The 26,537-nt window shown below is 44.9% G+C and overlaps 1 protein-coding gene across 1 annotated transcript in view; it reads right to left on the reverse strand.

Moving 5' to 3' along the window:
• foxp4 (forkhead box P4) overlaps positions 1-26,537 on the reverse strand; it is a 54,874-nt gene that overhangs the window by 10,225 nt on the left and 18,112 nt on the right. Inside the window, exons 3-10 of the mRNA XM_070902056.1 lie at positions 17,032-17,154; positions 13,912-14,049; positions 10,134-10,272; positions 7,120-7,321; positions 6,502-6,507; positions 4,993-5,091; positions 1,941-2,028; positions 611-698 (exon numbers count right to left, since the gene is read on the reverse strand). Coding sequence (XP_070758157.1) covers positions 611-698; positions 1,941-2,028; positions 4,993-5,091; positions 6,502-6,507; positions 7,120-7,321; positions 10,134-10,272; positions 13,912-14,049; positions 17,032-17,154 — 883 coding nt within the window. The remainder of the gene's footprint in view (positions 1-610; positions 699-1,940; positions 2,029-4,992; positions 5,092-6,501; positions 6,508-7,119; positions 7,322-10,133; positions 10,273-13,911; positions 14,050-17,031; positions 17,155-26,537) is intronic.

Below are 26,537 nucleotides of genomic sequence, written 5' to 3' on the forward strand. Positions count from 1 at the left end.
TGACAATTAATTTCAACATCTTCATATTTTAATAAGAGTCCTCGTCAATCTGAATAATGAAATATTCATTAGATACCTAATAACAACCTCGCCAACCAGTGTGGACACACACACACAGACACTTACACACAATTACATCAAATTTCTATCCCTTTTGTCGGCACACACTGAAAATACTGTGAGAGACTGCTCTGGCTGTTCTCTCTCTTCCGACAAGCTTGGAAATCGCACTTTCTAAGTGCTGAATCGAATACAAAACTGAAGTTTAACTCTGACACAGTTTGAATGTGTGGATAGTCGGAATTTATTACTTTGTCTGTGGAATGAGAACATTATGGAAGAAAATGAAATGCACTGTATCATGAGAAGTTTAAGATAGAGAAAGAGAGAATGAAGGAACTAAGAAATGAAGACAGACAGAAAGTCATTCCCATGATCTATAAATAACACATTAACCCTCACTGGTCAATAGGGGGCGTAGATACCAAGCTAGACAGTAAGAGAGGAATGTGAGATCCCAGGAAAGTTTAGGGATAAAGAAACTGCTCAATTAAGAGGAGTTTCCAGGTGAGTAAGAGGTAAGAGAAAAGGTCATGGTGGCAGTGTGTACTCACAGGTTGGTTAAAAGGCTTTGGCTCTGAGGGGCGCATGTGCAGGTGGGCCATCATGGCCTGGAGTCGCTCGCTCTCTTTCGCCAGCTGTGAAAACACACAAGGGTGGATATCACCATGAAAAACACTTTGTCTCATTCCATAACCCTTAGATTGATATAATGTGATATTGACACAGAATTACAATTACAATTACACCTCAGGCAGAGAAATGAATATGAGAGTCAGCCGCCTCAGCACCTGGAGCTCTCTTACACACTTACACTAGCCTGCAGACACACTCGTCCCCGTTTGACATTGCTAACTGCCGTTTAATGGGTGCTGCTACAGCCTGTGGAAACGCTGCATCCCTCGTGTGTGTTTGTGCATGAGTGCAAGCGTACAAACGTGTAGCCTCCAGAAACAACGGATCTACACTAAGACTGATAGCACCATTAACATACTCACACACTGCAGCAATGTGCAAATATGAAACATTTAAACACAGTGCCTGTGCTGCTGCTGCTGTTTGTGTGTGTGTGTGTGTGTGTGTGTGTGTGAGAGTGTGTGAGAGTGTGTGTGTGTGCTGTTGGAGAGTAGCGTGGTGGGCTGCCTGTGGACTGCTGAGGGACGAAGTGACATGTCAGGGAGAGAGAGACGGCCGTCCTGATGTGATGTGACACCAGCTGCCTCTCTGTCACTTTGTGTTCTGTGGTGGTGGCTTCAGGGGCTCAGCTAAACGCTGTTTACCACCACCACCAAACACAATGCTAACCCTAATGCTGGACAGCCCACACACACACACACACACACACACACACACACAGTGAAACTATGTCAAGATGTGTGTGAAGGGGTAGCCTTTGTATTTTCACTTTGTTTGGAACTTTCCTTATGTACTGTTCGAGAACAGCATTTGACTTCTTACCCAGTGTTGGCATTTTGCTTTTGCAGGAGCATTCAGATGTTTCAAGAGCATTGCGTGCATGAACCACTTTGAGAACAAGAGAGGCAGCCTGGTCCTCCACTTTCTAGCTCATGTCCCCCTCGCTCTCTTTTCTCCTCTCTCTCCCCTCCCCTCCCCTCCCCTCCCCTCCTCTCTCAGCCTCGCTCTCTCTTGCTGGTGACCAGAGCAGCTTTATAATTGGAGCAGCGATGGCAGCTTCCCTGCCGACTGCTCCTTTTAAATTACAAGCTCCACTGCTCTCCATAAACTCTGCCCTGCCTCTGACAAGTTACTGCCATTGACTGGCTGAAACAGTCTTTGTTTGTGAGCGGATGAAAATTAAGGGGGTGTATGTGAATGTGTGTGTGTGTGTGTGTGTGTGTGTGTGTGTGTGTGTGACTCACCTGTATCTCCAGTTGCTGAACCACCTGCATCTGGACTCGGCACTGAGCAGTGCTGCGGTCATCTAGGGCGTGCTCATTGTTCAAGTGCCTAGAGGTGAAACGCAAGAGGATCCACATTCAATTATTTGGGGGAAATAAGTTGATAAAAAGCATGAAGATCAAAGCGCTGCTAGTCCCAATTCAATGATGACTTTTACGTTACACTGAGTCAATAGAATCATTGTTGAATCCACTCACAGGACCAGAATGATGGAGTAACAAAACGCAGCTCTTTCACGTTTATTTAAACTGAGTTATAAGCTGTTTCAGCGCTATAAAAATAAATCATAATCTTGGAAGTTTATTTTGTCTAGTGAAGGACGCAGCAGCTGTGTTTTGTGTGTGTATACTTCATTGGTGCTCAGTGAGCCATGATCCAAGACGACCACCTGGATATGAGCTCATGTGTTATCGCACGAAGCCTTATCTAAAGACTTTCTGTTAGCTAAACTCCACTCCACGTATTAACACTGGAGCGCATGTGTGTGTGTGCATGTGCGTGTGTGTATGTGTGAATGGTGGCACTGTTTGTTTCCTTCGATGTGGGAGGACCCAGGACCTTCTGATCTTTCCCAGCCCACCCCTCCCTTCCTCCATCCCTTTCTCTCCGCACTGTCATCGCCAAGGTTATTCACAGGTTGCCTGAGTGTGTGTATGCTCATGCATGTCACTGTGTGAGTGAGTGTGTGTGTGTGTGTGTAGTTGTGTGTGCCGGTACATCAGAGGGAGTTTTTTCCGATATCCTGTGGTGTTAAATCTGAGTAATCTTCATAAAGTCACTTTTCTGACTGGTTTATTGTTAAAATGTATGTTACACAAAGTCATGTGTGTGTAGATGTATAGATGTATAGTAGTGTATGACTATTTGAGTGTGTGTGTGTCTTTAAGACAGCAGAAAGTTACGCAATATCAGGCAAAGACTAGAAATGAAACAAAAACAATGATGTCATGGCATGGCTAATCCAGGCAGATAGACGGCTCAACACAAGTGCAATAATAACAAAAACATGATCTCACCCCTCTCTCTCTCTCTCTCTTTCACTCTCTGTTAAGCTCTCTCTCACTCTTCCTCACTTGTACTTCTGTCCACTCTCCCCTTCCCAATCGTCTTCCCCCGCAACTCCCCAAATGCCTATGATTCACACTCATTCCAACCAAATCTGCCCCCAAAACCCCTCCCCTCCCTCTATAGCCGGGCCATAAACAGTAGCAAGGTTTTTTTTTTTCTTTTTTCTCGATGTGTCCCGACAATGAGGCTCTGTTTACTCCTCTGAGTGCTGGCAGACAAGGCTTTAACCCACATTACACCCAGCTCCACCGACCACAGCCAGAGTATTATACCAGAGGACGGGAAGGGAGGGGAGATGGGCAGAGAGAAGAGAAGAGAAGAGAAGAAAGGCCTGAAATAGTGGAGTGTCTCCCTCCTCTGTTCTTCAGCTCTACCCTTTTCCCTCCTGGGGCGATGACTAAGGCTGGCTGGAAGGGAGCGCGCTGTCGGACTGACGGCATTATCTGTCACTGCCTCTTTTTTTTTTCCATCTCCCTCTCTCTCTCTCTTACTCACACACACACACACACTCTTTCACTCTATCTCTCTTTCTCCTTCCATCTGCCCTGGGGCTACGTGAAATGAGACACCAAACAACAGCTTTCCTCTCCAAACTTTCCCAGCCTGCCTGCGCGCTTTGATCTGACTGTCCGATGCCATCACAATCACTACGCACACTTTTGTGATTATGTGTGTGTGTGTGTGTGTGAGTATGTATTTCATCACCCTGGCTTATTAATATCCCCATTGTTCAAATAGCTAAGAGTTCCACATAGATAATGAAAGTGTGAGTTTGTTTAGGGCTTCATCAGAGGCTTGTGAAGCCTTCGTTAGCAGCCACAGTGCCATGGGGAAGTCCGCTGCGCTGTGTGTGTGTGACAGAGGAGGAGGTAGCAGAATGTCAAGGCCAGCTACTGCATCAGCGCACCCCAGTGACTCCAAACTGGCAAATAACATGATGGATGCAGATTGGGGATGAGTGAGAGAGAAGCTGTTTGATGTTTTTGTGTGGAGACAAAAAGACATGCATGTGGCTGAGCTAATTAAGAATAGTTTTTCTATTTAAGCAAAGAAACAATCTGTCTGGCCCTTCAGAGCAAAAGCATACAAAACTAACAAATATGTAAGCTAACATACATATTTAGACCACTTATGCTTGCCTGTATCAAAGCAACAAATGAATGGATACAGGTGCGCGCACACACACACAGCCAATGTGTGTCAATTGAGCGAGGAAGATGATGCTGTCATAAGAGGAAGAATTCCTCGAAAAACACACATGAGGACTCACACACATGTTGAGCTCATGTGTGTACCTGCGTGTTTGTGCATGTGTGTGTATGCATGCATGTGCCTCAGAGCAAATGTGATGTAACAGGTTGCAACAGATGAATTAGTGAGATAATGCGAAACCCCAGTGATGTACGTGACTGACACTCCATATTTAGCACAAAGTAGCAGCTTCACTTTGCTCTGCTTCATTTTTTGTTTCTACTGGTGATCTGAAGCGGAGAAGGAGCCTTTTCAAGTAACAGGCACTGTGTTTGTTGCCAATTAGTGATAAAATATTTTGTGGTTTTAAACCTGGTTTGTGGTCAATGAGAGTGACGTGTGTGACTGCAAAAGTTTGCACATTATCACATGAAATACAATAAAAAAAGAACTAAATAAGATTTTGCTGATCTTTATCTGTGTGATGTTTTAAAAATAGAGAGCTTGGACAAAAGTCTATGAGAAGAAGTCTGGAAATATTGTCCTGCCACTGTCTTTTTACAACTACAGTATCAAATATACTCTATGCAGGCACATGTTGTCATGAGCATTCATACCATAACTCAAAGTACTTAAGTTTCGAAGCAGTCATCCATGTCAAGCACTAACTTTTTCATTGTGTGGTGGACTATTTTCATCTGTAACCCCAACCTGCGCATCGTATGTCATATTTTTGGCTGGTTGTTAACTTACTTGATGAACTGTCCCATGTCCTCACACAGTGCTTCACAGCCAGGCCACTTACACTCTCCATGGCCGTAGAGAGGATGGGAGCCGGCGTGCTCCTCATGACTGCGGGACGAGAGAGAGACACAAGTAGAGATAGTAAAAGAGAGATTATTATTATTATTATTCCGTATGTTGTTATGTATATAAGATATACAGCAAATAAAAGCAGTTACTTTCTCAGAATAAGTAGCAAAGTGTTAATATGCCACACGCTCGCACACAAACACACACATGCAAGACTAACTGTAGCAGCAGAAGCATCAATACAGCCATCTGAGTCTGGTTAGCAGTCATTAGTTTGCACAGTTCACGAAGCCAAGTGCAGAGAGAGGAGGATAGAGCAGAGTGGGGTCAGTTACAGAAGCCAGGCGAATAAGGGAATTGGTCCAGCAGCCTCAGAGGCACATTCTTTAAGTCCATGACCTGTCTCTCTGTCCTTGCGTATGTGTTGTGCATGTGTGTGTTAGTGTTGGTGTGTGTTCTTATGTTTCAGAAGTTGACACAGAGTCGGCACAGGACCAACCAGCCATGACTGATTGGCGGCGGCTGCCGTCATGTGCTGGTTGTTCTTTTGTGGTGAGCTTGTGCACGTGTGTGTTTTTGTGTGTGCGTGTGGCGACTTTACCCTGGGCCAGGTTTGGTTTGGGCCCAGGGTAAAATAACTGTGTTCGTGTGTTCGTGCATGTGTGCATGTGTGTGTGTGTGTGGCAGGTCCAGTAGCAGATGTGGTTCAGACCTGGACCTTCGCCGGCGACTGCTGTCTCCACATATATTTACATGACTGTGTATGTGTGTATTTGTACGTGTGTGTCTGCGTGTGTGCACACACGTGTGTGTGTGGACTGGGATGGGGATTCTCCCAAATCAACATCAGAAGGTTGTCTAACAAAAACCATTTGTCTCACAGATGGAAACATGTCTCTCTCCCTCTCGCTTTGCTTTTTCGCCTCTTCCTGATCATATGTGCTGGCTGTGGTTAGAGCTTGTGTGCGTGTATGTCTGCACGTGTGTGTGTTGTGTATGTGTGTGTGTGTGTGTGTGTGTGTGTGTGTGTGTGTGTGTGTGTGTGTTGGCTGTGGTTGAGTCAACTCAGAAGCAGCTCAGACAGCAGACATGACAAACTGCTGGCAACCACATTCTCCTCCACATCAGCCATGCATTAGCTTAGCAGGCTAACACACTAATGCTACCCCCTTCTTACTTCTACTAAAGCCAACCAGCAGCAGACTGTAGCTGTAGTATGACAGCGTGCGACATCTTTGATCAACTAATTGAAGCTCTTTTAATTAATACCTGCACACCCACTCTGACCCCCTCCAAAATGAGGTCAGAGGTCAGGGTCAACAACGCCCCTGGAGCAAGCAGTGAATCAGTGCTAAAGGACGCTGCAGACCACCCTCCAGTAGTCTTTCTGTCTCAGTCTTGTCCACTCGTGTGTGTGTGTATATGTATGAGTGTGTATGTGCTACTCACTGGCTGCTGGGGGGTTGGCTGCCTTTGGAGTAAAGGGGGACATGGTCATCTCCGCTGTCTGCCTTGGTGAAGGAGGATATCCACTCAAACAGTCTGGCTCTTAAAGATGGAGACAAGCCCATGAGCAGCCAAAACAGCCATGGGACAACACAACCCTCATATGTGTAGAACAAGCACTCTTAGCACATGCATCTCTCATATCTCAACACGGCAACAAGGAATTCATCTCTACAGCAAAATCCAAATCCAACAAATACTTCACATTTTCTACCAGGTGGCCTTCCTCCACCATCCTCTCCTGCCCTCTCTTCTCCTCTATACTACACTAGCATGTGGTTGACAGCATACCGACAGAACATACTGAATCCAACACACCTCCTATCAAATGAGCTGAGAGACATTTACACCCTGGTGATGTGTGATATGCTGCATGTGCATGCTTTGCAACCATGTTTACGTGAGTAGGTATGAAAGAACAGCTAAAAGCTAAAAGTTAAATGCCTGAAAATTACATAACAAGAGTGTGTGAGTTAGAGAGACTACAGGTCACACAAAGGACAGACACACCATCACAACTTGGATATTTGATTTATTTCGACATACTATACATTACTGTACCTGTCTCTCTTTGGGGTGTGGCTCTGTCCGTTGACCAGGCTGTGCAGTGAGATGTGAGCGCTGGCAGCTTTGGGGAAGGCTGAGGTAGAATTGGAGCTGTTGGTGCTCAAGTCCAGGCCCTCGGCCTGTTTCAGGGCCTCCTCAGTGCTCTGCACCCCCGACACCTCCTTCCACAGCTGTTGGAGGTCTGACGGACACATCGCTGAAAGACAAGGAAGGCACGGTAAACTTAGCAATGGATACCTAACTCAGTTCTTCAATTTCACATGTTCAGTGCAAATATGAAATATGTAGGATAAAGTTAAGCTAAATCAAACAAAGCTAAGAGTAAACATGGTTAATAATAAGTCAGAAGAGACAATATCTACAATATCGCCCACATACAGACACACTATAAATAAACTGATGTCACAGAGAGCTGCGACTAACTATTCTAATCCGCATAAAACACAACTATTAAAGTCCTGCGGGAGTGGTTCAGAGAGGAAAATAGGACAAACTAAAACAGACAAGAGGTTAATTTCTGCATATTTTTGTTATTTTTTTCAGATATTCAATATTCCTCAATTTCCTAATCTCTGTTGGCAATTGCTACTGTCCACCAGCACCACTGCTCCTGTCACTACCACTATTTGTCTGAACAGGGTGGGTGCACACTTTGAGTTCTTTCTAGTCGCAGCTTTGTTATTTCTGCTCCAATTTCACAGTGAGAGAGACGCCTAAAATGCCACAGCCTACTCCAGTGGATCTTACCACGCACATACGCACGCACGAATGCATGCAGCCACACACACACACACACACATCTGCACATACACACCCATGCACAGACCTCGCAGCAATCCAAATATTATGTCTGCTTTGTCTGCATTCTTCTGTGGTCCCGCCAAAACAAAAGTTCTCACTCTGGAGGAATGAGGCGGTGTGAGCATAGATTTCTGTCAGTGTGTGTGTGTGTGTGTGTGTGTGTGTGTGCATGTATTATCCAAGAAACCCGACCAATCTGTGGACACACCCAGAAAGGGAAAGTGTAAAATAGTTAAAGGATTGTTAGATAAAGTGTTTCCTCTTTTGACTTATCAGACCAGCTAGGGTTAGGTAGGCTATTTTTTTTTAACTTTTTCTAGATTCTGGTGGAAATCAGCAGTTTATTGATGAGTGCAATCTCAAGCTGTAAACAGCCAAGAGCAGAACAGATTTGTAGACAAACTAAATCCTGATTTTGTGTGCATTCAGGTGAAAATGTGTTCTCACAATATCCTCCAGCTAGTGTTGACAGATGTAAAGAGTTTGAGAAGATGAGAGTGCTCTTGCTAACCGTTACTGGCTCACACTTTTCAAATGTACACACCCATATCTGGCTGCTGGGGTCATATTTATTTCACACTGATGTCTGTAGACAAACAAGATGTCCTAGGAAGTAACATTTAAATCCTTACACACTCTCAATGTGTTTTTCTGTGCTTAGAAAAAACAGTTTAATTCTAATTAAAAATGACTTTAGTTTTGCCATGAATTTGGGAGATTTTGCCACTAAGGAACATCTGTAATTATGAGATACCTACGAAGTGCCTCCATCTTACTGCAGTAAGAGAAACAAACAAAAACCATAGCAGGACCCCTAATGTCACCCCCACCCTCTTCCTCCCTCCAACTGCCCACCGGACACAACGGCCCTTTGAGGCGGGGCAACAGTGTGTGCAGTTGTGTGTGTAGGTGCGAGTGTTTATGCATGTGTGTTTGTGTGTTTGTGTGGCATGGCTGGCCAGAGGAATGCTCTGGCTCACGCCTGGCTGAGCCGTCACAATGGACCGGCTCTTTCACACTGCAGGGAAATTCCACTCTGATACGGAGGGAGTCAGCGAGAAAGAGAAGGAGATGCCAAAGCCAAATGTTTGCAACTGTCTGAAAAATAACACTCTTCTATCCAAAACTGTAGCCTCTGTCTTTTCATTTGTATTCAATTTGTATCGACTTTTTTCACTCTCTCTGTAAACTGGTAACTCCATTTGCCCTCCGGTGGACACACACACACACACACACTCACCCTGCCCCCTAGCACATAAACACACGTATGCACAAATCAGACTTAAGTTTCTGTGCAATTCTTTGGTGTTGTATTAAGCTTAACTTTCAAGAAAATAAATTGATTTGATTGAGTTTATTGTTGTTTTTTGTCAGATTCAGATTACAGAGCGAGTATGAGAGTGTGAGTGTGTGTGTGTGTGTGTGTGTGTGTGTGTGTGTGTGTGTGTGTGTGTGTGTGTGTGTGTGTGACGGCATGTGACTGCGCACAAGAGAAAGCGAGAGATCAGACAGATGGAGGGAAGGAAACTGGTCTGTTTGGTCAACTCAGTCAGCGCTTTAGCAATGTTACGGCCACTTTAGAGCCCCTAAAGCATTCTCCGTGTGTGAGATAGGGTGTGTGCGTGTGTTAGGCATTTCTGTGTACACACAAAAGTGGACAAAGACACACGCATATACACACACACGTTCACTAAGGGCGGGCCAGTCAACAGTCAACTTTTATCATTCCAAAACCATGCTGACAAAATGAAGGGGCCTTGGGAAAAGTAACATATAGGAACAAAAAATAAAATCCAGTGGGCACGGCAATGGCAAAACGATGATGTTCTTGTGTCTGGCTAATCTCAAGTGCACACACACACACACACACACACACACACACACACAAGCATACACACACTCACGCAAGTACACGCACACACCTCCAAGCAGGGGGCTTAGTGGCATATTTTACTTATTATCCAAATGAGTACCTTCCACAAACCCACCAATCAGGTTTCCTTTTATCTTTTATAGGCTGATTAACTTAACAGGCTTCACATGCGGCATTGAGTACAGGCCTGTGTGTGTGTGCTCGCTTATGGCCATGTGTGCATGCATGTTTGTCAGAATGTGTCTGTGTGACTGAGTGTTGTATGGTTAGGGTTGTGTATATGAATGTGTGTGTGTGTGTGTGTGTGTGTGTGTGTGTGTGCGTGTGAATGTACCTTGCTGCAGAGACTGCATGGTGGCGGTGGGCTGCAGTGGGACCAGGCCTTGTCTCTGGAGGTTGAGGATGTGCTGCTGCTGAAGCTGCTGCATCTGGATCAGCTGCTGCTGGAAGGCCAACTGCTTACTGCCTAACTGCTGGTCGCCAGAGACAGAGAGACAGAGGGTAGAAAGTTATTAAGTTAGGTATTACCTCCATTTCATCTACACCCAATTCTTTACCCAGTTTTTTCTCATCTTATTTTATTTTATCTGTAATATTTATAAAATATAGCACCCACTGGTGCTTGTTCAGACAGTGACCAACTTTTTTGTGTGTTAATTTCTACCCAAAATGATCACAGAATGCCACAACTTTAACAAAAGTATGAGCAGGCAATTCTATGACAGCAAACATTTAAACAAAAAACAAAAAAACAAAGGCTCTGCCCATTGTGGCACAAAATAAAAATGTCAAACCATGAAAGTACACTGAAAAAGAAAAAGATGAGCTCTAACATCAACTCTAATCCCTTTTCAGTTTTTTTCTTTTACATCTGAAACAAATTTCTTTCCTGTTCAATTGTTTTGATTTCAATTGGTCTGCTGGTCCAATTACATCATTCAGTCCCAACAAATTCAAGGATAAAGTCAACGAACATCATATAAAATAAATAAAAGGATGATATAATGGTTAATTGTCTGCTGCTGAAAAACAAAGTGAGAACGATGAGGCCAGAGTATTAAAAGGAAGAAAAGCCCGAAGCCAAGCTGTGAGGACCCTGAGGATGAAGAGAAGGAGAGAAGGGAATGAGGGAGGTTGGAGGGAGAGTGGGAGAGACTACATGGCGCGTGGCGACAATGTTGGTGTGTGTTACAGTGATAAATGTCCCCTTTCCTGCTCTCCCAGTCTGGGGCAGACCTGGCCTGTGCTGCGCTGTTTGAAGTCCCCCCTGACCAACCCCCTGAGAGTGATGGACTTTATCTCTCACAGATAACTAGGGGAGAGGAAAAATAAATAAATACAACTTGAGGAACTGCTCATTGTGTGTGCATGTGTGTGTGAGAGAGAGTGGCAGCCTGGAACTCTTTGAACAGGGAGGATCTCACAGGAAGGGCAAAAAGGTCACATCCTTTCAGACTCTGTGCCTGGGGAGAAGAAGTGTGATGGCAGTGTGTTTGTGTGTTGGGGGGGCTACTAGGGTGGTGCGGGGTGTGTGTGGAGGAGTAAGCACAACAACTATTCTTTACAAAAGAAAAACAGAGGAGGATTAAAAAGTTTTTTTCCAATGCAATGGTTCAATGGAATTTGGTTAATTGAAAATGCTTTAATATTTGTACTACGCTATTTGCTGGAAATCTGGGGCCCGTTTCACAATTGCGAGCACTGCTTGCACGCAGATCTAGCCCCTGATCAGAGACCACAGCTACAGTCCATGAAACAGATGCTGTCAAACCCTGCACACTCCTTCCACCGCCATAGTCTCCTCCTTGCAATTTCATTCTACAGTATGTTAGTTAAAAACACCTTGTCTGAAATTACAGTATAATCAGGGAACATTCATCTCTTAGGCTTTGTCAAAGGCACAGACAAAATCTGTGTCACACTTACATAGTTCAGTTCTTGTGAAGTGAATTGCCTAATCCTCATTTGTTGCAATAAATGGTTTATCATGATCATGAATGTCCTGGCTGAACTGTTTCCTCTTGTCTTTTTCTCTCTCTTTTAAGCCCTCCCACCCCTCCTTTTCTACTTGTCTGTCCATTTTATTTCTTCCACTCCCCCCTCTGTCTCTCATTCCCTCCTGAGATATGGCGATGGTTCTTTAAAACACACATTGTGTATGTGTGCCTGTGTGTGTGTGTGCCTGTGTTCTGTTTACATTAGCTGTGGCTGAGTGGCCAAAGCTAGCGCAGTAACAGGCTGTCAATGTGATTTATGAGCACATCACACACTGTCTGAGCCTGCCAGTCACACAGACGCGCGCACACACACCAATACACATATAGAAGGACACTCACAGACAGACACACGTGCACACACACATACTGTAGATGCACACACACACACGCATCTCTTGTGATGGTCAGAGTCACTTCATTAAGCTGACTCCTGACCAGTCCCAAATGTACTGGCGACACACACACAAACACTGACTCAACATACACATACAAACTCTTTCTTTCAATGCATCACTTCCATGCAGACAAGAAAGTGAAGAGGAATTGCAGAAAAGAGGGAAAAGGGGCAAAGGGTCACAGCCACTCGAGCACAAACACTCCAAAAGGCAACAGAGAGATTTTCTGTTTTATTCTCCCTCCTTCCTCCTCTGCCTTCTCTGTCTCTTCTTGTGCTCTTGTTTTTCTGGGTGTGTTAAAGGCCTGCTGGAATCTAAACTTGGTTCAAATCCTCCTCCATACCGGGTCTACCTGACACAACTCTGACCAGCTGCAGTTTATACATTAGTTGGCTGATTGCTGGTTATCTTGCATTGTAGGACAGGCTTACAAACAAGCCTTCAAACGAAACACGCCCCCAGCATCAATATCTGACAGCACCTGCTTGACCAGGGGGAATATGAGCGTCGACTAAAAAGGTGTTTTTGGTTTTGATTGATGGCTTGCAGCAATTGAAAAACACTGACTGCTTGAAATGGCCTTAGTCATATCAGCTGTATGCGGCTCTGTAGGGAGGCATATTCCCCCAAGTGTATGTGTTTGTGCAGTGAACCATCACACATCAAGCCTCTCCCTCTCTGCATGTATGTGTAGCTGTGTGACCAGTGTTTGCACTTGTCTAGTTGTTACAGGACAACAAACCTGAAAACTGGGACAGCAGCAGAGAGGAGGGAGAAAGGGAGAGCGAATCAGACACCCTCTCAACATGCAAGTCAACCACAACTGGTTTGCTTTGGTCACGGTCGAGTTGGTTGACCGCTGTCGGCGAGGAGAGGGGAGATGAGGGAGAAGAGGAAGAGGAGGAGAAATCTAGGATGTGTCTCCTCATGCGTTTATCAGAAAAGTCTCACGAGGCCCTTCTCCTTAAGTCTGTCTCCTGCATGGTCCTCTGTGTGTGTCGGCAGTTTTGGTGTAACAAAATGTAACAAAAACGTCTCTATGTTATACACATACAGTACACACATGCACAAACAGACATACACACACACAAACCCTCTCTCTTACACACAGGTTATGACAGTAATCTTGTCCGATCGATTGAGATCCTCTTTGTTGTGCTACGATGTGATCCTAGTTGATCCTCTGTTATCCTACTGTACCACAGCTGTGGTTAAACCTGGTACAGTGTGTGTGTTCATGCATATTTGTGTGTGTGTGTGAGAGAGAGAGAGAGAGCGAGAAAGCGAGAGCAAGGGAGGCTCCTAGTGCTGGCGGGGTTAATTGACAATTAAAAGAGTGGCAGACCCCTCCTACAGAGAGATTTCACCTCGGGCTTAGAGCTGAAGGCATGCAAATGAATACTTTGGCAGGGTAGCGTATGGCTTAGCACCGCACTCCTTCACTGCCTCGACATGGCATGCTGTTGGAAAAGATGAAAATCCATATTCACTAATCCTTGTTTTGAGACAAGCTCGTACACACAACAATAAAAAGGAGAAAAGGAGGACGAGAGAAGGGAAAAGAGAGCTAACGTATGCATCCTACATCCTATACATTACATCCTCCATGTGATTTTTCCTTCTGCTGGCTCCCATGTCAACCACTTTTACTGCGTTTAAGGGCACTTGTGTACTTCAGAGTCTACTTGAGCTGAGTGAGTGTGCACTTGGTGAAGTTCACCTCTTTTGCCGCTTGCTTCCCAGCCTGCTGCTGCTGCTGCTGCTGCTGCTGCTGCTGCTGCTGTTGCTGCTGCTGCTGCTGCTGAGTCAGAAGCTGGAGATGCAACTGCTCCTGCTGCTTCTTGTAGTACTCCTGTAACTAGAGACAGACACAGAAAGGGGGGGAGAGGCGGGGGGGGGAGTGAAGAAATATGAGGCGAGCAAGTCACAACACACTTTGTATCAACCTCAACAATACCACAGTCTTCCAAACCCATACCTGAGGAAGACTGCTGAAGTATGTTATGGAGCTATTATGGTGTCTGTGTATGTCAAAGCAACTGTATAACGCTGAACCTGCTTGGATTATTCATATGGAGCTCAAGTGCAGCATTGAAGGATCAGGCTGTGACACAATGCAGTCAGACAGAAGGGCAACAGACCAGAAATACACCTGCGCGCGCACACACACACACACACGCACACACACACACAAAGCATCCCGCCATTGTAAAGGATAAGCTAACATGATTGGAAAATATAGATGTGATCGAGAAATGTAGTCTGCATGACTGAACAGGACTATTCTAAGCCTACAGGGGAAAATGCACATGGAGATATTGCCCTGTAAAAGCCAGCTCTAACTATATTTACTGTACTGGTGTCATAAAGCACCTGCTGGGACTGTGTGTGTGTGTGTTGAGTCAGTAAATCTTAAATGGGCTGTCTACGATGTGCAGATAAGAGAAGTGACCCCAGGTTATGTATGGTTATCTATAGGTTGCCCATCCATCACCATGGTAACGGCCTGATGGACTTGTTGGACTGACTTGTTTTCTACACTCCTATGTGTTATTCTTTCTGCTGTATTACGCAGATATTCTCTGGAATGAACTAGACCGCAATGCTAAATGCAATAATCTTAAACTTCCTATTTAGTTTAGTTTAGTTAGCAGTCTAATTTGTGGAAACACATTAATTCATGACTCGCATATACTCACACACACACACACACACACACACACACACACACACACACACACGCAGAGTCTCCTCTGACTGGCCACAGCTTGTCTGTTTGTTTGAGTTACTAATCACTAATTTACTCAGGAAGCTGCATTAAGATTATAATCTTGCTGAGAGGAGAGCAAGGCGGACAGGAAAACTCACACTGACCACAGTGTGAGTTTGTGTGTGTGTGGGGGGGTAGTGGTGGTTATCCTCTTGAGAACAGCTTGTACATGTGTCCGTCTGCAGTTTGTCTTTGTTTCATGGTGCGTCAAATGTTCAAAGAGGCTTTTCAGCAGAGAATGACTTCACAGCACAGCAGTTGTTTCGGTCTCTCATCCGTCTGACCCAACAGTGAGCAGACTACACACCACTGCCTGTCCTCACCACTCGCCCAGTGCAATGTAATGATACTGTTCTTCTTGTGCAAAGCTGTTTTACATTTCCAGTTTCAATCTTATCCCGGCCATAGCTTCAGTTTTGCATAATTTACTGTGTCTTTTGTACTATGACGTTCCTTCTTGTCCTTAATTTATTTTAAATGCAGGACTCATTCCTTCTTGCTGCTCTTTCTTTTCCATCTGTCTTTCCTCTTTTTTTATCGCTCCTTAGGCGGAGTTAATCTCTCTTTTCTGCATCACTAGCCCTGATCGCCTCCTCATCACACAGACAAATGCATATGCAAGCACACACACACACACACACACACACACACACACACACACACACACACACACACACTTGGCTGGAGAGTGGTGAGTTGAGGGAATAATTAAGCGATAATTAAGGTCTTTTTAATGATTTGATTCAGTGGCTCTGTGCATTAAGAGTATGTGTAAGTGAGGCACTCACCTCTCCAGCCTATTACCATGACCTTGACTTTAGTGTACACACCAAGAAAGAAAGGCAGAGCAGCTGTAGCATAAGTAAAGGTTAGAGGAAACTTAAAGGTTAAAACACACACACGAACGCACGCACGCACACACACATGCAAATCCACAAACGAGTGCCTGTACAAACACACAACTGCTGTGTAGCAGTGGACCATAAACCTGAAACTCTTACACAATGCGGTATTGCCATGGGGATATGAAATTTAATGCTTCACTGAGTGATATGCTGGTTGACTGTTCTGTATGTGTGTGTGTGGTGTGTGTGTGTGTGTGTGTGTGTGTGTGTGTGTGTGTGTGTGTGTGTGTGTGTGTGTGTGTGTAAAAGTGCCTGATTTGCAGATATACACTAAGAGCAAGTCCATACTGTGGTTAATTAAGTGGGAGAGCAATGTTAAACTCAGTGGTTTTAATAGTGGGAATGTAATGTGTGTGTGTGTGTGTGTGTGTGTGTGTGAGTGAGTGTGCATTATCGACCCCCCCCCCCGGTCTCCTTTTTCCTCGTTAGAGAAAAAAAGAGCTGGTGAAGAGGGTCTTAGCTGTCTGTATGTCTGTTTCCAGAAAGCCAGCACATTTCACGTTTCCATTATGATACATGTTGTCAGATCTTCCCACTGCAATTCATACTCGCCTAAAGCTTCCGCTCCTTATTAAATCTACGGTCTGCGTTTGTATGTATGCCTTTTCTAGACATCTCTCTATGCCGCAATTACTCCACTCTGTTAATAGTCCTCTTCACAGCCTTTACAAGGTTGCGTGTGTGTTTTGCGTGTGTAGGTAGGAGGTCACAGGTTAGTGTGGCTGAGCATTTGACAGATCTGTTGCAGATGAAGAGTGTTTATTGGTTTGTGTCGACATGGCAACCTCTCTATCACCTGCCGGGCTTCAACACACGCTCCTGAATCACTATGATTCACCGGCTGATGCTAAAAAGCCTACGTGTGTGTGTATATGCATGTGTATAGGGGTGCACGTGTGTGCTTGCAGGCGGGAGCATGCACATTCTCCTAGCAACAATGCTAAAGAGGAGGCACTCAAAATGACAATGTGTGTATAAGTGGATATGTGGATGTGTGTTTATCTTCAAAGATCTCTGAGCATTGGATAAGATACAATCACGCCCAGTGTGTGTCATCGCCTACTAAAACAGACACATCCAAACATGCCGGCCTGGGACTGGGTCCAACCAGAGTGAGAGTGTGTGTGTGTGTGTGTGTGTGTGTGTGTGTGTGTGTGTGTTTTACCTGTTGTAGCATTAGAGCCTGCTGTTGCTGCAGCAGGGCCTGGAGCTGAGGGGGAGACAGGATCTGTTGCATTTGCTGAGGAGTGATCATCTGTGGACTCATCATCGCCATGGACACAGGCACCTAAAGACAGCAAAGGGATGCACACACAGACATTTTAGACTATTCACACTTAAGATACTGGCTTGCAAAAGTAGGACAACTCAATCAATGGGTTAAGCTTTGTGTGAAAAGGCCCAGCCAGCACAGAAAGCTTTAAGCATGACTGTGCCTGCAACTGAATGCTCAACTCAAAACAAACAACCTGAATGGAGGTTGCGCAGCATGCTGGTATGGACAGGTAAAGTTAGAGAGGTGTGTTGTCTCTTATTCTTTGTTGTCAGTCACTGCTAAGAAAAGCTGGCAGCATCAAACAAAGATAAATAGACAGACGCACCACGGTACACACATATTGTTGACACTTTCCGACACAAGGCTGGTGTTGTAAAAGAAAAGAAAAAAATAACTGGCAATTTCTGTGACAACAGGCAGATAAAGGGACAGATATCTCCCTATAAGATATAAAATCTTATCTGCTTCTATAAACACATGATTAGGACAGCATCCAATTCTCTTTCCACACAGTCAAGCCTGGCTAAGAAGAAAGGAACAACAAAGTGGCTATCTGATGAGATGTCTATCTCATCAGATAGAGCTGCAGGCAGGCAAAGACAGAGAGAGAGAGAGAGAGAGAGAGAGAGAGAGAGAGAGAGAGAGAGAGAGAGCGAGAGAGAGAGAGAGAGAGAAACGTGGTGATTCTTGCAGATGTGTTGTGCAAGCATTCTTAATGCACATGCATTGTACACAGAGATGGGCCAAGATGCTAATCTGATTACAAACACTGCAAAACTGAACACAAACTAACCACATAAAGCACAAACTGAGACTCTCATCCGCATGCATATATGCAGACGAATATGTAAAAAAAACACACCGACTATCCTGCTGACAAAGTGCTTTTGTACAAGGTTTGAGAAAACAATAAGGGGGATAAGGAGACAGCAGAGCAGTTCAGACACTGAGAAATATTTAGTGTCTGACTCGATCTCACCCCCCTTCCTTCACTGCTCGCACATCAATAAACTATACTGCCCTCTCAATACAAATAATCCGGTCTGTTAAGAAGTGACGGCTGTTTTACAGAGAAATACAAGGGTGAGTTATCACCTCTGAAATTGGCCATTTATCTATAGTCACTCCGTGGTGGAATATCAATCTCTCTCACGGTCAAACTGTGCGTCTGTGTGTGGGCTTGTGTGTGTGGGCATGCTCTCGTCAGGGCAGTCTATCTGCTCACCACCTGAGGAGATGGCAGGTGGGGAGGGTGATGTGTGAGGGAGTTGTGCGGCAGAGAGCAAGAGAGGGGACAAGCTGTCACTGGTAAATTAAATCTGTAAAGAGCTGATTTGACTTTGTAAACAAGATTGGCCAAAAATACATAAACACCTCCCTGTCTACCCTCCATGCCTTTATCAAACCAGGCTTCCCTGACTAAACACACTCCCAGCCACATGTATCGGCAAAGGGATGGAGGATAGGTTGGAGAGGGCTGGGCATCTACACACCCTGGGCAGAGGGTGTGTAAATGAATGAGCTGTACCGCACGAGTGTGTGTGTTTTTTAGCTGAGGGAGGAGGAGGAGGAGGAGGAAGAGGAGGAGGAGAAGGAGGAGAAGGAGAAGGAGAAGAAGAAGAAGAAGAAGAAGAAGAAGAAGAAGAAGAAGAAGAAGAAGAAGAAGAAGTGTCAGAGTGGGGTGAGGCAGGGGAAGGGTTGGTGCTGTGGCAGTTGGTAAAGGAGCAGGCAGAGGGGATGGGGTGGTGGGGTGTAGTGAGTAAGGTGGGGGTGGTGATGGGTGCCGCTTGGCGTCATGCCAGCTTGCCCCCGCCGCCGGGCCTTGTCAGTCTAAGCTGCCAAATGAAAAGCTGTAATTAATTGCTCTTGTGCATCCCATTCTTCCTCCCTGACAACTCATACATTCTATTTTATACACACCGCCATTGACATTTTCAAGTCACAAGCGTAATAATTACTGGAGTTATAGCACCTTTCTGTGTGTTGGCTGACGGTCTGACGCCTGAACCAAATGCGCGCCCATGTGCGCAAGTGCTGATATACTGTACCATGTGTGTGTGTGTGTGCATGTGGGTGTACATGTGTCTGTGTGTAAACGTGCACATATGCATGTGTTTAAGGCTGAATGTGTGTGTGTGTGGCAGCCTGAATGCTGCGTAGTTAAGGTTTGACGCCATTAATTGCCCCTATAATCTAATATCACAAAGCGTGGTGATTATGGGGCATGCGTTGCCACCGCCATACGACACCGCCAGCCTGAGAGCGCCGCCACAAAACAAAAGCCTCGCCATTAGCGATTTGACGGGCCAGGACAAAAGCGCCTCACAATGCGGAATTATATTTTCATTCGGCTTTGTCTCTCCCGGTGAATGATTTCTCCCCTTTCATTGGACTGTGAATAGGCAGAGTCTGAAAAGCCGGGCGATTTGAAGTCAGCCATTTATTAAATGCATTTAATTTTTTCCCTGCTGTCGTCCCATTTTTTTCATGTTGCATGTTAATTTAAAAGAGAGAGATGCGTGGTAGATTAGTGGGAGACATGGTGGAAGAAAGGAAAGAAGGGGGAAGGAAGGGAGGGAGATGGGGAGGAAGAAGGGAAATAATGGTTGAAAATAGAGAGATGTGTGTAAAGAGTCATACAGAAAAAGAAAGGAACCTTACCCAGCAGGTTTTTTGAAAGGGGAAAGTGTGGCCTAGAGCTTGAGGCGATGGTTGCGACAGCAAAGACACACACACACACACGCGGGTGAACAATCACACAGCCCTGTACAGTAGGTGAAAGTTGAGCCACTAATAACAGTAAGGTTTTAAAACCTAAGATGTCATTCCTATCATTAACATGCAAGAATCAGTCATACACACACACGCACACACACACAGAGGGACACATACACACTGTGGAGGGGTCGGTGGCTGACAGAGGTCAATTCCTGTCTTGGAGAGAGGGAGCTGGGGGAAGGAGGGAAGGAGGGAGGGTGGAGAGGAGAAACGAGAGACAGCCTTGTCGTTTACAGAGAGTGGAGGAGTAATTAGAGGGGTTGTTTGAAGAGGGAGTTTAACTGATTAACAAAGGAAGAGAGGGAGCGAGAGAGTGCCCTAAAGATGGGAAGGAGAAGGAGGAGAACGGCACGGAGTCCCAGAGGAGCGAAGAGAGAGAAAAGAAGGGGGATGTAACTTGCATTTTAATGAGGCTCCATCCCTCTCTCCTCTCCTCCCTTGATGACTTTTCATTCTAACGAGGAGGAAAGCCCCACTTTCCATTTCAGATGAAACCTCAGGAAGAGAGTGGAAGGAGGGCGATCTGATATTAAACCAGCATGCAGCCGGGGGAATAGGCCCAGTGCAGCTCAGCACCATGTTTATACAGAGACAGGCTGGTTAAATGATTGCTGCATTTTCTTTAATTTAGATTTTTGATATTTCACACCTTCACCTTCCTTCTAATTGACTGCAAAAATACACCCAAAACACAGCACCCTTAACCATCACTTCATTTGTGCACACCAAGTTATTACATTTAAAATAAACAAAGATGATCTCAAGGATGTTTTGTCCACTCCTTTGACACTCATTCGGAAAAACAAACCATGCGGCCAGCGTACCCTCAACACTCCCTTGAGCTTCACAAGCAGATGAATTTACTGCGACAGTTATGCACCTCATGCTGGTTCAAAAATGCGAGGCCAGTACATGGTGTGTAACTGTGTGTGTGTGACGGCAGTGAGTGGTGAGAAGAAAGGAGGCTATAATCAGAATCTAAACAGGCTCTCAGTCTAAATGATGCGGGCCCTGCCTCTGGGTCTATGGGGACACGCAGGAGAGAAGGATAATTGAAAAAATGACAGAGGAGAAAGCAGGAGGAAGAGAGAGAGGCTGACACAGACCTCCTCCTCCTCCCCTCCTCCTCATCCCCCTCTCCTGGTAGAAGCAAACCCCAGCGCTGTTTATCCTTGTCACTGAGCATTACCACCTCACCCTGGAACGGACTGCCGCTCTGTCTCTCTTCCTGTCACACACACACACACACACACACACACACACACACACAAACCAAGATGCACATAAAAACTGGCCTCTGACTTCAAATCCTTTGTTCACTCCATAATATATTGCCAAAATGTTTTTCTGGCAACCTTTTTAGAAAGATTTAAATCCTTCTTGGATGTCACTATGGCCCCAAACGTCTCCTCTTCTGATTGGACAGTGGCAAAAGTATGACACATTAGCAGCAGTGGCAGAAAAGGGAGAAATATGTGCTCATTCATGCACATGGCAACTGCATGACCCTCTTCTGCCACCGTACAGTAGCTGCTGGCAGGCTGGGGGGTATATGAGAACCTCCCGTTTAAAAATGCAGTCAGCACTGTGCCGTTTCTCGGTGTATAAAGGCTTTAATGGTGTGTGGTGAACTCCACTCCTTGTTTTTGGTTTAGGATTTGTTTATTCACCGGCTATCATCACTATCGCTCCTTCCCTCTTACAGTCCCTCCAGGTAAACAGCCTGTCTGTGCTCATCATGCCAAGAAATGAGAGGGGAGCATGGGGTGGGTGGGATGGGGGTGAGTGAGGGGGGCTAGACAGAGTGAAGCAAAGGAGTGAAGGAGAAAAGCATTTGAGTGAAAAAGAGAAATAGAAGGAGCGCCTACTGTGCTGAGAGCGTTGTTTGGAGCTCAGGGCCAAGCCTCCACTGGAAGTAAAAGGGCCCCATTGTGTGTGGTGAGTACCCCTCCTCCAGCTAATCTGCAGCAGGGCCAGGGGCCACATTACTCTGGGGGGAACTGATGAGCGAAGCCAGGTGGGGTTGGGGATGATACAGCCATTTTACTGCCTCAAACTTTTTGCTGAGTAATGTTTCTGTCTGAGTCTATGAACAATGTTTGTGTGTGGTGCCAAGAAAAATGTCAATGTGCCGAAGGAGGTTTGAGTTTCATTGAATATTTGTGTGTATGTTTCTATCTATTAGTAATTGCCTTCACATCACAGGTATTTCTGTGAAAGCCACAAGTGCTAGCAACTATGTGTTGTACACCAATATGGCAAACAGTAGTTTTTATTAGCTATTTGGGGAATTGCACATAATTCCTTCCTAAAATCTTCATGTGGTGATATAGTGATGCTGCATTAAGTAATTTTATTTGTAAACTGTAGAAGTGAGCAGCTACTGCAGTTTATTACATTGTTTACCAAGTTGCTCCCAGCTGGCAAACATACAGTATATTTTAAACGATAAGGTAGCTTTCACATATTTATATTAAATATGATATATCTGACTTTATTTAACATAACACGGCAGGTTTCTGAGAACAAACTGAATTGGAGATAAGGTGAGAACAAAGGGGCTGAGATGAAGTTTGGAGGATGACTGGTTGTGTGGATGCATGCATGTAAGGATGGATGAATAGATGAAATGATAGAGGTGTGAGGACAGTAGAGGGACACAGGCTGCTGAGAACAGGGGATCTCAACTGGCTGGGCCTTGTAGTAGCTACACATACTCATACACTTACACTACGCATGTGGACGCGCACACTCAGCTCTCCCTGACAGGGGCCAGACAAATGAAGAAAAGAAAAAAAACTTCAGAGAGGACAGTGAAAGACCAGCAAGTTCAAGTGGAACCCCCCCCCCTTCTCCTCCCTCTCCCCCCCCCCCCTTCCTCTCCCCTCGTCCGCCACCTCCCTCCATCTAACGCCCCAGTGCTTCAGAATAAAAATGACAACACATTTCCAGAAACACACACGCACAGGCACACACACACTCAGGGCATTTCATTGGGAAGTGTGAGAGGCCGTTATCGACCATATTTCATTACTGATTTCACTCATGTTTCAAATCACAAAATAAGAGTTTCACACTTCAGTGGCCAGACCCAAACCTCTCCTCTCCATCCTTCCCCTCCGTCTGTCCACCCCTCTGCCCAGAGCCAAACCCATTCCACTGGCTGCTCAACCTCTTCCCATACGCCCTTCACAAACTGTCAGGACCCCATACTACCCCCCAACACACACACACATGCACACACAGCCCCAATTCCCTCCACATCAAATAAGAGAAACTGCCAACTAAGCACTTTCATTGAGTGGACAAAAGGAGTGCTTTGGGAAAAACACTTTGAAAGGAAATAAAAGAGAACGAGAGAAGGAACCGCTTCAGTACCGCAGACTCTGGGGTCTAAACACTCATCTTTCCACATACTTTTGTTGACTAGTTAAAAGACTTTGAACCCTGCCTCAGTATCCTTATGTTCAGTAGTTTTTCACAAATCTGTAGTGGCTCAAACGCGGCAGCTGGGGAAGGTCAGAAAACAATTTAGCGACAAATACAAAACTGGTGCATTAGGCTTGTAATATTGATTAAAAAGTATTTTCACTGAAATAAAATCTCAGCTTTAAGACTGACATGACTCAGTTTCTTCCTCCTGTCTTCCCTGCATGGCTCCATCCCACTGTGCCGGTGCCAGCCCTCTCCAGAGAGCAGAGAGGCAAGCTAATTAACATATCTCTAATGAGTCTTTTCATTTTTTTCCTAATTAAACGAGCTCCTCAATAATACATGAAAACAGGACACCGCGCTATTCAATTACATACGTATGGGCCACAGCCAAGCACGTGCATTAATCTGTATGTGTGGATGCCAAGTGGCAGTGTGTTAAGTGTGCCAGGCGTGTGTCTGCCAAGTGGGTGTATATGTGTCTGCTTGTGCCCACCCAGTGTATGAGCGCGTGCCAAGTGTGTCCATTGTAGAGAACGTGCGGCAGGTCATGGAGGCATGCTACGTATCATGCTGGGTAATCCGCCAATTGCCACTCTGTCTGCCAACAGTGTGCCCACCAATTCACTCAGTCACACGTGTGCCACGACCAATTAAGGTAACTGGCCAATTATGTCCGATGCCTACTACAAACACACGCCTGGTGTGAAATTATCCAAACACTGCAGAGGGTGAGGATATCTTTCAAGTGTAATCTGTTACAAAGGAATGGCCTTTTTCACTTATACAGTACATATTCAGGAAAGACTGAATCCACGATGGTCACAACTAATTCACGCCTGGAAGCTCCTTGGTTCAGGTGCAGGTTTATGAATGCCTTGCTTAAGGGCACGTTATCAGTAGTTGCTGAATAAGGACATAGGACACATTACTATTATTGACTTTCCATTTTGTAATTTTCCATTTCTTGAGTAAACAACCTTAAACTTTTAGTTTATGTATTAGACATAATACTAAAGAGAATGACAGACTCATTTTAGAATTTGTGCAACATATCCATTCAAAATGGCAATTTTTTCCTATTTCCAGACTGTTATTTTAAAATGTTATCATTATCTACCAACATTATTAAGTATTATTTCTATCTGTGTAAAATTCATTTCTAACGTCAAATTAAAACGCCTCTTAGGTCTTGAATCATCCAACTCCTAAATAAGCACGCACACTATTCTGATTATTGTGCTTTTCAGCAACTGTAGCTACAATTTTGTTGCACACAATCAATTTTTCCTGCAATTGCCTGTCTTGAGACTTGAGCTATTGTCGAGTTTCTCCTGAATGTGACACTTGACAGTGACACACACACATACACACACACCACCACACACACACACACACACACACACACACACACACACACAGTGGATTGATACCATCTCACACAGCCAGCCAAACACAGAGACCCTCTCTGAACAACCAATCAAAAAGTAGATAAAATCTCAGAGTTTCTTTTGCTCTCTGCTCAGATCCTCCCCTCTATTATAAATAAAGAAAAGACGAGAAATATGATGGGGAAGGGGTGGAGGGGCACAAGAAGGGGGGGTAGGAGGAGGGGGCTTGTCAGCGCAGACCAAGCCTTCTCCAGAGAAGTCAAGACACGAATAGAAGTCTTCCCGCTCTCCCTGTCTGCCTCTGTCGTTCTCCCTCAGAGAGAAGGGAAAAATCTAATTATCGAGCTCCTAAAGATCTCATTATTGGCTGAGGCTCATTTGCATGTGTGAGAGCAGCCCAGCAGGAACCAACCTGAGGACGGCCATTTTGAGCCTGATGTGAGCCACTGTGTCACTGTACAGTTGCTCACTGCCACCTTTAGAAATGACCAGATTAAATGTCTGGCTTCACTCACTCCATCGCTCACTCAGCCTCTCTGTGGCCGATGGATGATTGCTTCAATTACAGCAACCGAGCGCAGTTGCTGCGATTTAAAAAGCAAGATCATGAAGCTGGAAATTACAGTAATTAAGATATTTCAATGCAGGTTTGTTGTGAGGTTGTAAACAACTTCAGTGCTGCTGCTGCTGCTACACACAGGTACACAAACAACACTTTGTGCCTGTGTTTCTGACTGTGGGGATCCAAATACAAACACACACAGACAAATGTAAATCAGAGTGGGTGTGTGTGTGTTGGTAGGGTGTGTGGGGCCATGTGAGCTGACAGCTCAGACAACAGAGATGTAGCGTGGATGCCCTGGAGAGTACAGAGAGGCTAGCCAGGCCAGGCACCAACAAACAAGACAAACAAGACAGAGATGGAGAGAGTAGAGGAGGGGTAGAGTGGTGTGTGTGTGTGTGTGTGTGTGTGTGTGTGTGAGTGAGTGAGTGTGTGTGTTCAAGACAGAGAGAGAGGGAAGGCAGTGGAAGAATACTCCTTTCATATACTGTAAGAGATGCAGGTCAACTAATCGGTTCGGCCCATTCATGTGAGAATGCTGTCACAGGTTAATCCTTTGTCAGCGCTCACAGAGACCTGACTGTAATTCCTCACCCCTCACCGCTAAACAACAGATTTACATCACATGTTAACTTTCAGTTTCAGTTCCCTTTACATGTTCGCTTTCTCTTACTCCCCCACTCTGTATCTCTTTAGCTCTTTTTAAGATGAGTCAGGGAGAGAACAATTGTTTACACATCACTAACATTAAATTCAATTCCATTTCTCTTTTAGAAACCCTAAAGCAGAGTAGTGTCCGACATGTGTTTGACCCAAGTCAAAGGGGGTCTGATGACACACACACTGACACATTTGGATCGACCGCCAATGTGGATTTAAACCACGTGTGTCGGTCTGAAAAGCGCATAGTAGGTCAGAGTCAGAGACATGTATTAATATTAATTTAGGCCATACGTGCACCACTTTGTTGATTTAGACTATAAATGTAATTTCAATCTTTAGAATACTTTAACAATACAGATCTGATATAAAACAGTGTTTTTTTATTCTCTTTTCCCTTTAAAAGTCACCATGCAATTTATCCAACTGCCAGTTTCTATCCAAAGTAAATAAAGTGATTCCAATACCAATTCAAGTTTTGATTAAAGTGTAATCCCCCTTTTTTTAAATTTTATTTCCTTTCTGACATCTTCAGTAATAAGCAGTCATTAATTCTGTGGCATTTTTGCACT

This window comes from Enoplosus armatus, chromosome 3, assembly GCF_043641665.1.
Source record: "Enoplosus armatus isolate fEnoArm2 chromosome 3, fEnoArm2.hap1, whole genome shotgun sequence".
In the NCBI taxonomy this organism is placed as follows: domain Eukaryota; kingdom Metazoa; phylum Chordata; class Actinopteri; order Centrarchiformes; family Enoplosidae; genus Enoplosus; species Enoplosus armatus.